Source organism: Citrus clementina, unplaced genomic scaffold (assembly GCF_000493195.1).
Source record: "Citrus clementina cultivar Clemenules unplaced genomic scaffold, Citrus_clementina_v1.0 scaffold_7, whole genome shotgun sequence".
Taxonomy (NCBI): domain Eukaryota; kingdom Viridiplantae; phylum Streptophyta; class Magnoliopsida; order Sapindales; family Rutaceae; genus Citrus; species Citrus x clementina.
In genome coordinates this window covers 3,753,872-3,766,923 of record NW_006262075.1, presented here as the reverse complement: position 1 = coordinate 3,766,923, position 13,052 = coordinate 3,753,872, and the positions used below count along the sequence as shown (strand labels likewise).

Genomic DNA, 13,052 nt, shown 5'->3' with positions numbered 1-13,052 from the left:
CTAAAAAACATTAAAGCTCTACAATAAAAGCAAAGAGTGATAGAACATTAAATGATAATATTACGTTTGCCATGAATAAGTTTCCACAAAAAGTCAAATCTCATTTGTATGCCAAACAGACGGTGGGCATATGGCAATTGGCAAAGGCTCATCAAATAATATATCTGTTTCTCGTGTTGAGAAATGCTTTAACGCCTAGCTGGGCGATTTTCATGATGGTTGGTGATACGATGTAATTAAATCGAGAGAAATCGAAGGGCTGCAAGCTAAATTTAGCCTAAATGCGAAGGTTGGCGGTTAGGTTAGGGTTTTAGGTATCTACAGTAGTTTTAAGGCGTTTGTGCTCTTCTTGGCATGTGTAAGAGTAAAAGGATATGATAAGAACACTGATTTCAAACACCACATGGCTTGTCGTAAGAGAGATCATCATTATTCATAGGCTTTTGAGTTTTGAGGCCAATGTGTTGCATATGTGTGATGTATCTTAATTTCTTGGTCAAGGCTAACAAGATTCTTGTCTCATCTCGCACGGGTGTTTAATTAAAGAGGCAACTTCGTCCTCGTATGTAGACAAATTTTGTTTATTATGTGGAGAATTTTGCCCTCAAATTCAAATTCCAAGCATCCTATTCCGGCACGCTGATGCCTAACTTTGGTCGTGGTTAAGAAATTTCCTGTCTTACCTCACACGGCTACAACTTGATTCCTCGCAGAGACTTTTGATCAATAGCGGACAATGATATCTAGAAATTTTATTTTTAGTTCTTATTTTATTTGATATTACATTGCATATTTTATAGATAAGTGCAGCATGAACCCTCGGTTCATCTACTCAGAGAAGATCATCACATACACAATCGATACTTCTCGAAATATATAAACATGGTCAAATTAATTGTTTTCTCATAATGTATATGCTAAGTTGGTATCAAGGGTTTTAGGATGTTTGTGGGCACGGCTGTGGAAATATGGTGCAGAATCTTAAGCCCAATGAAATGAGTATGAATTGTGAGTAAGCCTTTTTACAATCCTAAAATTTCTCATAGAATCCATTTCTTAATGAAATTATCCAAATACTAAAGATAAATTAACTCATTTTTTTGTTTTGAATAATAATTTAATTAAACACTTGTATAAAATATACTTTTAAAAAATATTTTATAACAAAAGTATTTGAACTGCACTTAAATTATAAAATATACTTTTAAAAAACATAATGTTAAGTGAAGTATTTGAACAAAAGTATAAAATATACTTTTAAAAAACATTCAGACCTTTTTTTCGGCTTTCACCCTTTCGTCTCAGCATTTGAATTCTTTCTTGAACTGCACTTAAGCTCCTACTAAGTTAAATTATAACAAAAGTATAATTTTATTATATAAAATTAATTTTTTTGAATAATTTATTGTTTTGTTTTTTCTTATGCACTTAATTACACAACCTTAGATTACAGCAAAATCTGTGTTATTAATGATCTGACCCGAAAATAGCTTAAAAACTCAAATATATTGTTAATTTAGTAATTGAGTAATATGAAATATCCAATTACTTGGCCATCAATCGATGTGGCAGCTTGTTATAATAGTCACGTCAGATTAATTACTGAGACACAAATTAAGACTCGAGTAACATAATTTCGTTTGACAGCAAAGAGAAGGAAATAAAACCCTACCGAATCTCCATCATTTATTGGATGAACCGGGGAATTGGAGGCTGGATAAAGGCCCAATTGTTCATACACAGTCGGCCGGAAAAGCCCAATTGTTGGTCAAATGAATGTTGACTGCTGGTCCGTTTGCGACACTCGACAAACTTGGTAATACTGCCGTTTAAAAACTCGACGTACTTTCAGTACGATCTAAATTTTGGGATAAAATTGCAAAAATATGGCTATCAGGCTATCTTCTTCCACGCACACCTATATCTATATTAGTATCTTTGTTTCATAGATAGCGTATTACAAGAATTTCAACACGAGCAGGGAAAGGGGTTAAAAAAAGAAAAAGAAAGAGACAACATAGATACATACTGTCTTAAAATTTATCCCAACTTAAGATTCAAGTCGAGCTCGAGATTGTGCAAATCTGGTGCCGGTTTTGACGAATTATCGACATGACAGCTTCCAGGCCAAAACATATCAATAGTATCTTCAAGCATGAATGGCGTCCATGGGATCATATCAAAGCCTGTGCTGGTGGCATCGCCAAATCTTGCTACTAAATTCGGCCCCAAGGCTCCGCTGGATCTGTCAACGAGAGAGTGAGGCTGGACGCCAAGTGATCTAAGAGGGACAGAATTGAAAAGAAATCCAATTGAACTCATCATCATTCTATGATTTTGAAACCTTCTAGCAGCTTCTCTTTCCCTTTTGTGAGCATTCTGGTGACCACCTAAAGCTTGTGAACTATAAAACTTTCTCATGCAAAAGTTGCATGAGAAAACCTTGTTCCCACTTGCAGGTTTTGATCGGCGATCAGTGCTGTCCCCTGCTGCTGCTGCTGCTGCTGCTGTGAGAGCTTCATCTTTTTTAAGTCCTAAACTCAACCAATCCCCCACTTCTTTAATTCTGCTTTCACCGTTGTCATTTGCTTTCAGTTCTGCATCTAGATTGTTGCACGATGTCTGACCAGCTTCTTCCTCCTGGTAAGTCATGGGAATAATACTATTCTCCAATCAGAAGGGTATATGTAAGTTGAGTTTTTTATTGTGCTGCTCTTAAATAGGGATAGATCACTAAGGAGTTTAATGGACAGAAAGAAAAGCATTAAAAGGAAATGCAAGTGGCCTTGGATATTATTAACATCAACTCTCAATTCTATCTGGTGTTCCCACAAAGTGATGCTTGATCATTTGAGGGGAATTGCTGATGTCAACTTTTAGTATTGGTCTATATCAACACATGGATTCCATACTTTCACCTTTATAAAGAACCTTCTATGGCATCATACATGATTTCTTAACAGAAGCTTTAGCTTAACTAACATTAGAGCAATTAATAGTCCAACTATATAAATTGCAATCAATTTGCTCAGAGGCCACGCTTTAGACTACGTAACAACATTAGTGAACACGAAGTAAATTGAAGGAATGATTAATGGTGAAGGTGAGCTATAAACTCTGATGATCTAAATTCAACATGTAACTCGTAAACAATTGTACATATCAAGGATTTAGAGCAGGCCCAAGAAAACATAATTACCTACAAAAGAATCACGTTGGTTAACCATTTAAAGGCGTAAAACTTGCATCAATAAAACACTAGTATCACTAGAATAAATGGTCCCAAGCATCATGTGCTCTATTCTATTTATCCCATACCACAGTACTCAATCTTCCCATGCAGGATTTTGCAAAATTATGGACCACTCATCTATATGCTTCACAGTGTTGATCTCTCAAAGGTTGGGTTTCCTAATTTATACCAGTATAAAACAGTACAGTTGATGCTCTGTTCTCACCTCAAAAGGTCTATGAAAGATATGGTGTAGTACAAATAATATCAGATGTGGACCATTTTGGCAGTACAATAGGGTAGGCTTTACATTCACTGATTCTCAAACACCATTACTTTCTCTAGATTGCTAGGAGTTATCATTACCAAAGAATTTGTGCTCATTTAGTGAATGTTAAACTCTATTCTAGAAAGATTTATTTGAGTAGTTTCCATGAGGGCCAGGTGAAGTGACTGAGAATAATGGTGATGAAAAAGTAGCAAAGAGATGGGGTTGGTTACCGTTATTATTATTTACAAAAGCTCAGTTTCCCCGCAGACGGGATGGTGATGAAAGCAGCTTTCAGACTGAAGCTTCTTTCTTTACGATAAAATAATCGTGGTATTGGAAAGCGGAGTCAGATCTTAAACAACAGACTTTGTCTTATCAGTTAATTTCATATTACAGGTCAAATTGCTAGGAAACGGAGTTAAAATGCATAAACAAATAAGAACAAGAAATTCAGGACAATCTAGATATGCTAAACAAATACATATGCATTTCAGTAATCTAAGAGATGATTAAAATAGCATAGAAAAGGTACCAAGTCATTGATAAAATAACAGTTGTGGGGCAATCCATATGAGGACTGCCCTGTTTCAGTTCAATAAATAGCCAAAAATCTCATTGTATGCTTTGCAGTTGTTTACTGCGGCCAACAGTATTGAACTATCTTGTCCAAGCCAAAAACTATAATTGCAGTATTTCCAAACTGTCTAAAGTTTGGAACACAATTAATGAGTTAAATTGTAAAATGCAGTCCACTTCATTTGGAAATTGAAACAAAGGCATTACATGAACTCGAAAACGGAAATTACTCAAGGATGCACAACAAGGCACAGTCTTATCTAGGTATCAAATTGAAGCATCTGTTAATAAAGTTGCAAATTAGCTACAACCGTGGACGTCATTGAAGTACTGATTCCAAGGGTGTAGGCTAGCTAGCTCTAGAACCCCTTCAATTTGACAATCCCATGGTCATGAATCAATTATAAAAGCTTACTTCAAAAATTGTATTCTATATTTACAACGATTCTTGAAAAAGTAAAGCTTGAGCGAGCCTATTTTGATATAGGACTAGTTTAGGATTGCAGTTACTGATTAAATAAGTTGCTTCTGTTGTGTGGATGCAATAAGCAGCTGATTAAAAAAATCGCTTGGTGTTTGATAAATTATGTTGTTGCAATTGTTGTGAGTTTGAAAAGCACTGTACATGCATTTGGCAAATTTTATGACAAATGTGTTGTTCTAGTATATAATGACCAAAATAGACGTAAGTTTAAATTACCTTTTATTTCTTTGGAATATACTTAATGATGTTTAGACTTACTTTTTTCTTTTTAAAACACGTAAAATTACATATAGTGAAAAAGAAACTTAATAAACTTGTTATATAAAATATGATAAAATTTCTACTAATACATAATCCAAATAGAATAAAAAAGTAATATGCATTACATTCATATTAAACTTGATGCAATAAACACCGTGACTATAAAAAAAAAGATTGAATATTAAAAACCATTGTTATGAATTAATTTTAAGAGTTATGGTTAATTTTCATGTGAAATTGTTCAAAATTCAAAAAAAATTACATAATTATATGCAAACATTTTTTAATCTTATAATAGAAAGTATAAGTGAAATATTAAAAATATGAACTCATTAGATCAAAATTTTGATACTACAGAGAATATACAGTAGTTGTGGGGGTAATTTGATTGCGGTGATAATATGATATCTAATTGCTTAATATTATGGTGTACGGGAAAATAAGACAATTATTATTTTTAAATATTAAGGTTAAAATAAGAACTTTAAAAATGTATGATAGCTTATTTAATAAGTTATTTATGAAAAGTAACATTTACCTGCTTTTAAAAGTTACTGTCAAAATGAAGAAAATTATGAAATAAGCAGCATTTATAAAATTTACCGAACACTTCTTTTTTATCATAAATTATAAAATAAGTATTTTATTGAGTTTCAACCTTAATTTCAAATGAGGCCACATTCTATGGGGAGGCTAGGCTTTTAATGGGTTGATGATATGATGCGGCAATATGAAGCAAGTTTGTTCAACTTCACCAAATCCATCAAGGAAAATGACCAAATGCTGTTGCTATCATTCTTGTTCCCTTTAATCTGATTTGTAGTAATGGCGATGGTAACGAATGCAAATGGTTTCTATGTTCACTTGTCACGTTTAGCAACATTGTGAGTAGATCTTGCAAAAGAAGTTTGCTGCTGTCATTATCGTTTAAAGTCAGTTACATGGTTAGTCAACAAGAGTTGCCAAACTCCATTTATTTTTTATTTTCTATGGATAGATACCCTTGACAACACGAAAATTCAACCAAACAGATGGATCCATTATAGACTGTACCATCCCTGGCCGGACAACTTGGTTTAGTCTCTTGAATTAAAGTAAGAAATCTAATAATTGAACTTCACTAACTACAACATTGGACGAAGATTATGGCAAATGGTATCTTTTTAATCGTGGGGCGGTAGGTACAAAGAAAATAATTAGAACCTCTATACTTGAAAATTGAAATACATAGAACGAAGCAATGGCATCCAGTGCCAAGTGCATTGTGGGGCTTTTCGTTCCAGCCAACAGCCAACTAAGGGCGGCACAGCTATCTCATTCGTTGCAAGTGTTAACTCCCCACAAGATGATCGACTGACCATTTACTTTCAGAACAAGTTCTCTTAAATATATTGCTCCATAAATTATAACCCCAAGAATTAGATTGAGTAGTAGACACAGTCACACTAGTCACTCACCATATTCTGTTGCAACATGTGAAAGACCAAAACACCACGCCGTACAGAAATTGAGTGGTGCGGAACAGAGCGCCTAGCATGGTTAGCACGTGCTAGAGAATATTAGCACTTTATTAAGCATCAGCCCAAAGCGCTAACCTATATCGTTTTTTAATATATACTACCACAATTAACCATGCTTACATTTGCTATGTGTTCGATTGTGATATACATTTGTTATAAGTAGTTTCTGCTTCGGAGTTAGATGGACTCCTTCAGAAAAGGGTAATTTTCGGATACCTCCCCTGAGGTTTGCCCTTGTTACACTTAGAGAGAATGTATGCGTATATTGACATATAGCACCCCTGACCGTGAATTAGCGTTAGACTGCCGTTTGCTCTGTTTATGCAATTACAATAATGGCCTTCACTGCACAATACCATAACAGACGATATTTGTTTGCCTTGTCAACTGCTGAAGAGAGTATTTATTTGTGGTTGTTGTGCTTCCTTCTAAAGTGCTTTTTGATGCCAACAAAATCTCCCAAAGCATGACAAGAGTCATGGTGCAAGCAGCCTGCCTCTGGACAAACAAATACTCTCTTCTTCACTACTTTTGTTTCTCTCTTCAGCAACTTCCGTGGCACCTTGTGCCTTCTTCTATGCATTTGCAGGTTCTGGTCTCTTTGAAACCCATGGTTGCAGATCTCACATACATATCTGTCTGATACTAACAAGGTCTTGGGTGATAAAGATACCACCTCTGCATCCGGATCTATACGCGTGCGCTTGTATTTGTGTGTATCAAACAAAAAACAGAAAAACATAAGTTAAAACTTGCAATTCGCCTTAAAATAAATGAACCCATATACAAAAGAAAACTGAATGGGGTGCCTGCTGGTTTTCTATTTCTTTTTTTCGTGAATAACTAGAGCACCATTTTCTGAAGAGGTGAAAGGATGAGAAGAAGAAGGAGCATTAATATTGGTGTTATTTTCTAACATGGGGTTAAAATTTTGTTTGACTAGCAAAGCAATACGACAAAGTGGTGGCGATGCAGAAATAGTGACCTTTGTTTTTCAGCTTTGTTGATAAAAGAACAAAATGGGTGGAGAGGAAGCGGGGAAGAGACAAAGAAAAGAAGAAAGTGTTTTTTTTTTCACTTTAAATTCTTTTGAGAGAGAGAGAGGGAAAGGAAGCAAAAGCTCCTGCTTTCTGGCTTCGGGTAATTTTTAAAAACCTCCCGTGAAATTTGGGTTTGTTATAAGCAGATGGTGATAATTGATTTATTTGTAAAAAATTCTCTACCGTCAGTTAATTTTAATATTGACCGTTAGTTGACCGTGCAAAGACAATATTACCCTTAACAATAGTTTATAAACTAAAATAACTAAAAAAAACTAAAATTATTGGTGCGAAAAGCACAAACCCTATTTTTTAACAATTTTATCCTTGTCAATTCCAAAAATTTACAATATCATAGGTAAAGATTATGACTATTTCATTTTTAAAATTTTAATTTTATCTTTCTTGTAGGAATTTTAAGAAAATATCAATAATTTAAAGAGTATTTTTTAATTTTTTAATTTTATCTTTTTTATAGGAATTTTAAGAAAATATCAATAATTTAAAGATGGTAAAATAACTAATAATTTTGATTTTTTTTTTAGTTATTTTCGTTTATAAACTATTGTTAAGGGTAATATTGTCTTTGCACGGTCAACTAACGGTCAATGTTAAAATTAACTGACGGTAGGAGATTTTTTACAAATAAATCAATTCTCGCCATCTACTTGCAACAAATCCAAACCTCAGGGGAGGTTTTTAAAAATTACCCTTCTGGCTTCTGTTTTTGCAATTCTTATTCGTGCAATTACGTTTTTGCCCTTAACAACCAAACGTTGCTGTAACGCTGATACACGGTCAGGGTTGCTATATGTTAATATATGCATACATTCTCTTTAAGTGTAGCAAGGGCAAACCTCAGGGGAGGTATCCGAAAATTACCCTTCAGAAAACGATCTATGACACGATATTTTATCGGAAAACATGGCACGAGACGAACACAAATGGTCCGTCTCATTTTTTCTAGATGGTTTTACAATTAAAAGCGATTACGAATTTAGGAGCCCTTTGTCCATAAGTAGCTAGGGCATGGACATAAACCTGAGCATCTTATGAGAAAAGGGGAAAAATGCAAAATTGATTCCTGGAATGAATCCATCCTTCAGAAACTAATGACTCACGAACACTAAGCAGTCTTCATTTAATACATGACCAGATTTTACATTTTAGTGCTCTTATGACCACATCAGTCTCATTCATCAATTACTCAACACAATGAATGACTTACAAGCCTTTATGTTACTTCCCATGGCACAGCATGCAACAAGTGCATAATCCTCAAGAATAAAAGAAAAAGAATGCCTAAACCGCTTCATTTTATTATTTGGGTGTCAAGCAGGCTGTATCCCATATTCCAAGTTACACCATCCATACAAATACAAAACAGTGGTTTTTATACAGAATTTGAAGAGCATGGCATTTATACAGAATTTGGAAAATAAGTACATAGAAATCACAAAAACACAAATATATATTTAGCGGAGCATAAAAAGATATTGCAAATCAAAATCCTGGCAAGCCATGCCAGTTAGTCGGCATATATAAATAGTTAACATGACAGTTCTTGAATATAGACCTATATAATCTCTTAATATTTTCAAGTTACCTTCCACAAAGTCCAAAAACTACTGTGAAGTACATACTTTCAAATAAACTAGAACTACAATAAAATGAGAACTCAAATGCCTTTTACTTCAAAAGACAGTCCCCGCTTGATGTACTGCAAAATCCCATATGATGTAGCACTAGCACCTGTGTGCTGATCCAACCAAGAGTTTAGTTAAGTACCTAGAAAACATACCAATGCAAACAATTAGCTCTGCACAGACATCCCATATTGTCATCACGACACAGATATAGAGTATTACAGACGCACCCACACACACGCGGGCACCCACACACACAACTCATAAATGAATAGATAAATTTAGATTTAAAAAGGAAAATACAAGTTCAAGATCATGAAGAGAACTTTAGCAGAAATCAAGCTGAATTCAAGTCTGAAAATCATTAGAAAATGTGCAACTAAATTAACCGCACAAATATATATATAGGGAAGGTGCATTCTAAACAGCTAAGTACATTCTCAACTACATCATCGATCAACTAAAATCTCAACCATTTGACCGAAAGATTACAGAATTAAAAAGCTTTATGCAAAGGGGCAGAAGATGAAATTGTGATAAACATTTAAAGACTTGACACATAAAAATAATTTAGGATTATTATTGGTAGAAATGATTAAACAATAAAGCTAAAGATGCCGACCTTTTTTGAGATTAGAATCAACAAACAAATGGCATAAAACGAACCCTAAAATCTAGGCAGTTAAAATAGAAACAGAAACAGAAACACAGGGTACCCTGGGATAAATCGCAGAAAGCACGGGCATGGACGGAGATGTGAGAAGTGAGACGAGTGGCCGCGACCACGCCATGAAGCGGCATTAGGGACTGGGTGCATCCAATAGACCTGCCAACACTTGTCACATTAGAATGAATTCACCTAAACAAAACAAAGTGTTGTTTACGAATGAGTAGCGTAGTCCTGAGGCCTGAGGAGGGTTACCTCGTGGTGGTGGGGAGGGAGAGCCGAGAGCGGAGGCGGCTGGCGTGGACTGGTGGCGGTGAAGGGCGGATGCGAGGGAGATATGATCTAGCGCTAGACATCACCGTCCTTGCTGAAGTTCCGCAGCGCCAAGCCATTCCTTCTTGCTGCTGCCAGTTGAATTTGATGAATGATGCGTCGTCGGTTTAACTTTCAAGTCCTTCAATTTATTTTAGGCAGATGGATTTAAAGCCTATTATAAACGACAGCGTTTTCGACTCCGTTGGTCGGTCGAAGGGGAGGCGGGAGCCCCTAACTGTCTCTCACTAAGGCTGCTGGCAGCTTCAAAGAAGGCTGACTCTGAGTGATTCTGGCCCAACTTGAATGGGCCTGGGGTCGGGTAGTTATTATAACCGTTTGGAAAAATTGGAACATTATACCCATCAATTCACGATCATGATTCCAACACCATTCTCCGGCTAATTAAAAAAGGGGGTTGCTAAAAATTGTAGGGGTCAAAAATTCTATCGAGAATTTTTTAGATGAATATGAACGGATGAGGTGCCCGCTGCTAAGAAAACTCTATCAATAGAGTTGTGGAACATGTACTTTTACCCTTGGCTGGAAGGAAGGAAGCACAGTTAAAATGGTGAAAAAATTGGCATGTTATTTTATAAAGGAATATAAAGGCATTATCCATTACAAGCTATTTGCTTCCTGTTTGATAAGCTTCCACGAGCTCTCTTCTTTCTCTTGCCATAGGTGAAGAACTGTGGACGGTCAAGTCTCTACTCTTTTTATTAATTAGTAAACTGCTAAAACTTCGGAAGATACATGAAAACCGACATATGAGAAAACGAAGAATCCAAAACAGCATCAGGAACTCTTGCTGAATTTACGACCAGACAATCTCTCAGATTCATATAGTATATGGTTTATAAGTCCCCTTGCAGCACTGCAAACCACAAAGACATAATTACCTTGATTTTTGCCGGCAAAACTTAGAAAAGAAAATTTATGGGAAAATCAGATCAAATAGAGAGAAAAAAGAAAAAGAAAATCATTATTACAAAAGGACATGCTTTTCAGCCTTTTAATTTTACACAAGAACTGGAAAAAGTGGAAGAAAAAGAGAAGTATGTGACAAGAAACTGCCCAGTGTAAAAGAGAAGAGCTAAAAGATAATGCCGTGTGTTGGGAACATACATCCTTGCCATTTTAAATAATTAGAAACAGACAGAGCTGAAACTTACTCATCCTTCATCTTCTGAATCTTCTCTGGATCAGTCTCATGCTTGTTCCTTTTAAATTGCTGCCTCACCATATTAACAAGAAGCTCTGTATTATGTTTCTGCATCATTAAATGAGCAAGGTACAGAGTTAATTTCAAAAACTGCTTGGAAATGAAGAAAATTAATAAAATTCTACAAGGAAAGGCTAGTAAATGGAAACATTGCCAACCATGCAAATTATCCTTAGGAATAGAAAACAACCCCTCAGCCAGGAAAGAAGCATGGACAAAGGAGTAAAGTATGCAACAAATTCAAGCATGGTCTCATATGTCTTTAAAGGACTTCACATAATAACTTACAGTCTGGTAAATAGTACAGCATTCAACACTTGAACTGACACGATTAAATTCCCAGACAAGTTTGAGAAATGATAAAGCATGGATCACTGACCGAAGAACTTGTAACAATATGCACTTCATATATTTGCCACTCACATACCACCTAATATTTAACTTTTACCATAACAATCGTCATTCCCACAAATTCCTGAATACCTATATCACCAGTTCACACATAACTTCTGAGTCAAATGGTAACATGATCATCACTCATTATGTATTCATTTTTCTCCATTCCCTCCTAAGCCTAGGAGCTACCTCAGGTTTCAAAAGCTTGTAAAAGTTTTCCATCCAAATCTCCTGCAGATGCTTGATAAGCAAGTTGCAATTCATGACATTTAGGAGACAACCTTGCTCACTCATCTCCTTAAGAACATCCAAAGCTTCATGAATTCTCTTCTTAAATTGAAGTGCATGAATGATACAATTGCAAATTGCCACATGTTCCTCCCAAATTTCTGGAACAACCTCATTCCCATCCCAATTTTTCTTTATTGGTTAACTAAACTAAACATTTCTGACTCACACTGAGATGAAATTATATCCTTTGAAATCCTATTTGACTCATGCATGTTCTCTAACACACGCCATCCACTGAAGAAAATATTACTTGCCTTTATATCAAAACGGTCATTCTTCCTAGACTCAAAAAATGATTTGCAGCTTCAACATGCTTATACTATATAACACATTACAAAATCTTTCCTCTTATTAAAAACACTAATACAGCTCCATATCTAATAAGCAAGAATCTGTAAGTTCTCTCGTTCACAAGCTTTCAGACATTTCATCAAACAATTGAACTAACTCCTCGAAATACCACACTCTCCCAAGAACATGTAAAATCTCATTGTGAATACTGGACCCATGTGAATAATTAACTTCTCCACAGACCCATTAGAAAGATACATAAGCTTATTTCCAATCAATGGTTAATTTACAGGGAGAACATGCGTTTACCTGATGACCAATGTATTTAGCTCTTCGAAGGCACTCTCGGTAAAGCTGAAATTTTGTTCATGTAAATTAATTAATAAATAAAATATAGATTCATCCGAGAGTGCGACTATAAATAAGATGTGTTGTGATCTTAAAACCAAGGAAATGATAGATACTTAACTCTAATAACGTTGTTGGCAAGTTCAGGAGGCAACGCTGTTTGGAGAGACGGCATATTTTCCCAAGTTTTACTCTGTTCTTTCAAACTTTAGCTGAGAAAAATTAACTCAAATCATTACGTAAAAACTATTAGATCAGCAAATGATTAGTGAAGATTAAGAAGCAGATCAAACCTCCACGTCTCTACGATTAGTGGCAGCTCACACAGTGGGCGGTCGGCGAGGGAGAGAGCATGTGTTTGTGTAAAAATTGTAACCCTGTGCTAAAGGTTTTTCACTAACACGAAGCCATAACATTTGGAATTCTAACACAGAATGAAGATCAAATTCCGTAAATGCCCTCGTTAGTGCCTACTGGGTGCTGGCCCACGCA

The 13,052-nt window shown here is 35.5% G+C and overlaps 2 protein-coding genes across 4 annotated transcripts; both read right to left on the bottom strand.

Moving 5' to 3' along the window:
- Positions 1-1,992: 1,992 nt before the first annotated feature.
- Positions 1,993-2,655, bottom strand: LOC18035890 (zinc finger protein 7). Its single transcript, XM_006425951.2, has one exon. It carries the CDS (start codon positions 2,650-2,652, stop codon positions 2,041-2,043), a length of 612 nt encoding a protein of 203 aa, XP_006426014.1. The 5' UTR covers positions 2,653-2,655; the 3' UTR covers positions 1,993-2,040.
- Positions 2,656-8,867: 6,212 nt separating this feature from the next.
- LOC18035888 lies at positions 8,868-12,959 on the bottom strand. Of its 3 annotated transcripts, XR_002904638.1 has the most exons (8): positions 12,854-12,868; positions 12,682-12,772; positions 12,522-12,566; positions 11,185-11,282; positions 10,635-10,886; positions 9,953-10,552; positions 9,747-9,856; positions 8,868-9,172 (listed from the first exon to the last, which is right to left on the bottom strand). XR_002904638.1 is itself a non-coding variant. In XM_024180708.1 (5 exons), exons 2-5 carry the CDS (start codon positions 12,733-12,735, stop codon positions 10,808-10,810), a joined length of 276 nt encoding a protein of 91 aa, XP_024036476.1. In that variant the 5' UTR covers positions 12,736-12,772; positions 12,854-12,959; the 3' UTR covers positions 10,559-10,807. The 3 variants fall into 3 exon arrangements, 1 of the variants encoding a protein (XP_024036476.1); XR_002904637.1 differs by lacking the exons at positions 8,868-9,172; positions 9,747-9,856 and having other exon boundaries at positions 10,057-10,552; positions 12,854-12,959; XM_024180708.1 differs by lacking the exons at positions 8,868-9,172; positions 9,747-9,856; positions 9,953-10,552 and having other exon boundaries at positions 10,559-10,886; positions 12,854-12,959.
- Positions 12,960-13,052: the final 93 nt, after the last annotated feature.

Bases quoted from the DNA above. Each gene is read 5' to 3' on its own strand.
- LOC18035888 (XM_024180708.1), bottom strand. From the start codon at position 12,735: ATGCCGTCTCTCCAAACAGCGTTGCCTCCTGAACTTGCCAACAACGTT. The intron at 12,567-12,681 runs GTTAAGTATCTA...ACAAAATTTCAG, and splicing joins TTGCCAACAACGTTATTAGA to CTTTACCGAGAGTGCCTTCG. The intron at 10,887-11,184 runs GTAAGTTTCAGC...TGTGGTTTGCAG, and splicing joins ATTCAGAAGATGAAGGATGA to TGCTGCAAGGGGACTTATAA.
- LOC18035890 (XM_006425951.2), bottom strand. From the start codon at position 2,652: ATGACTTACCAGGAGGAAGAAGCTGGTCAGACATCGTGCAACAATCTA.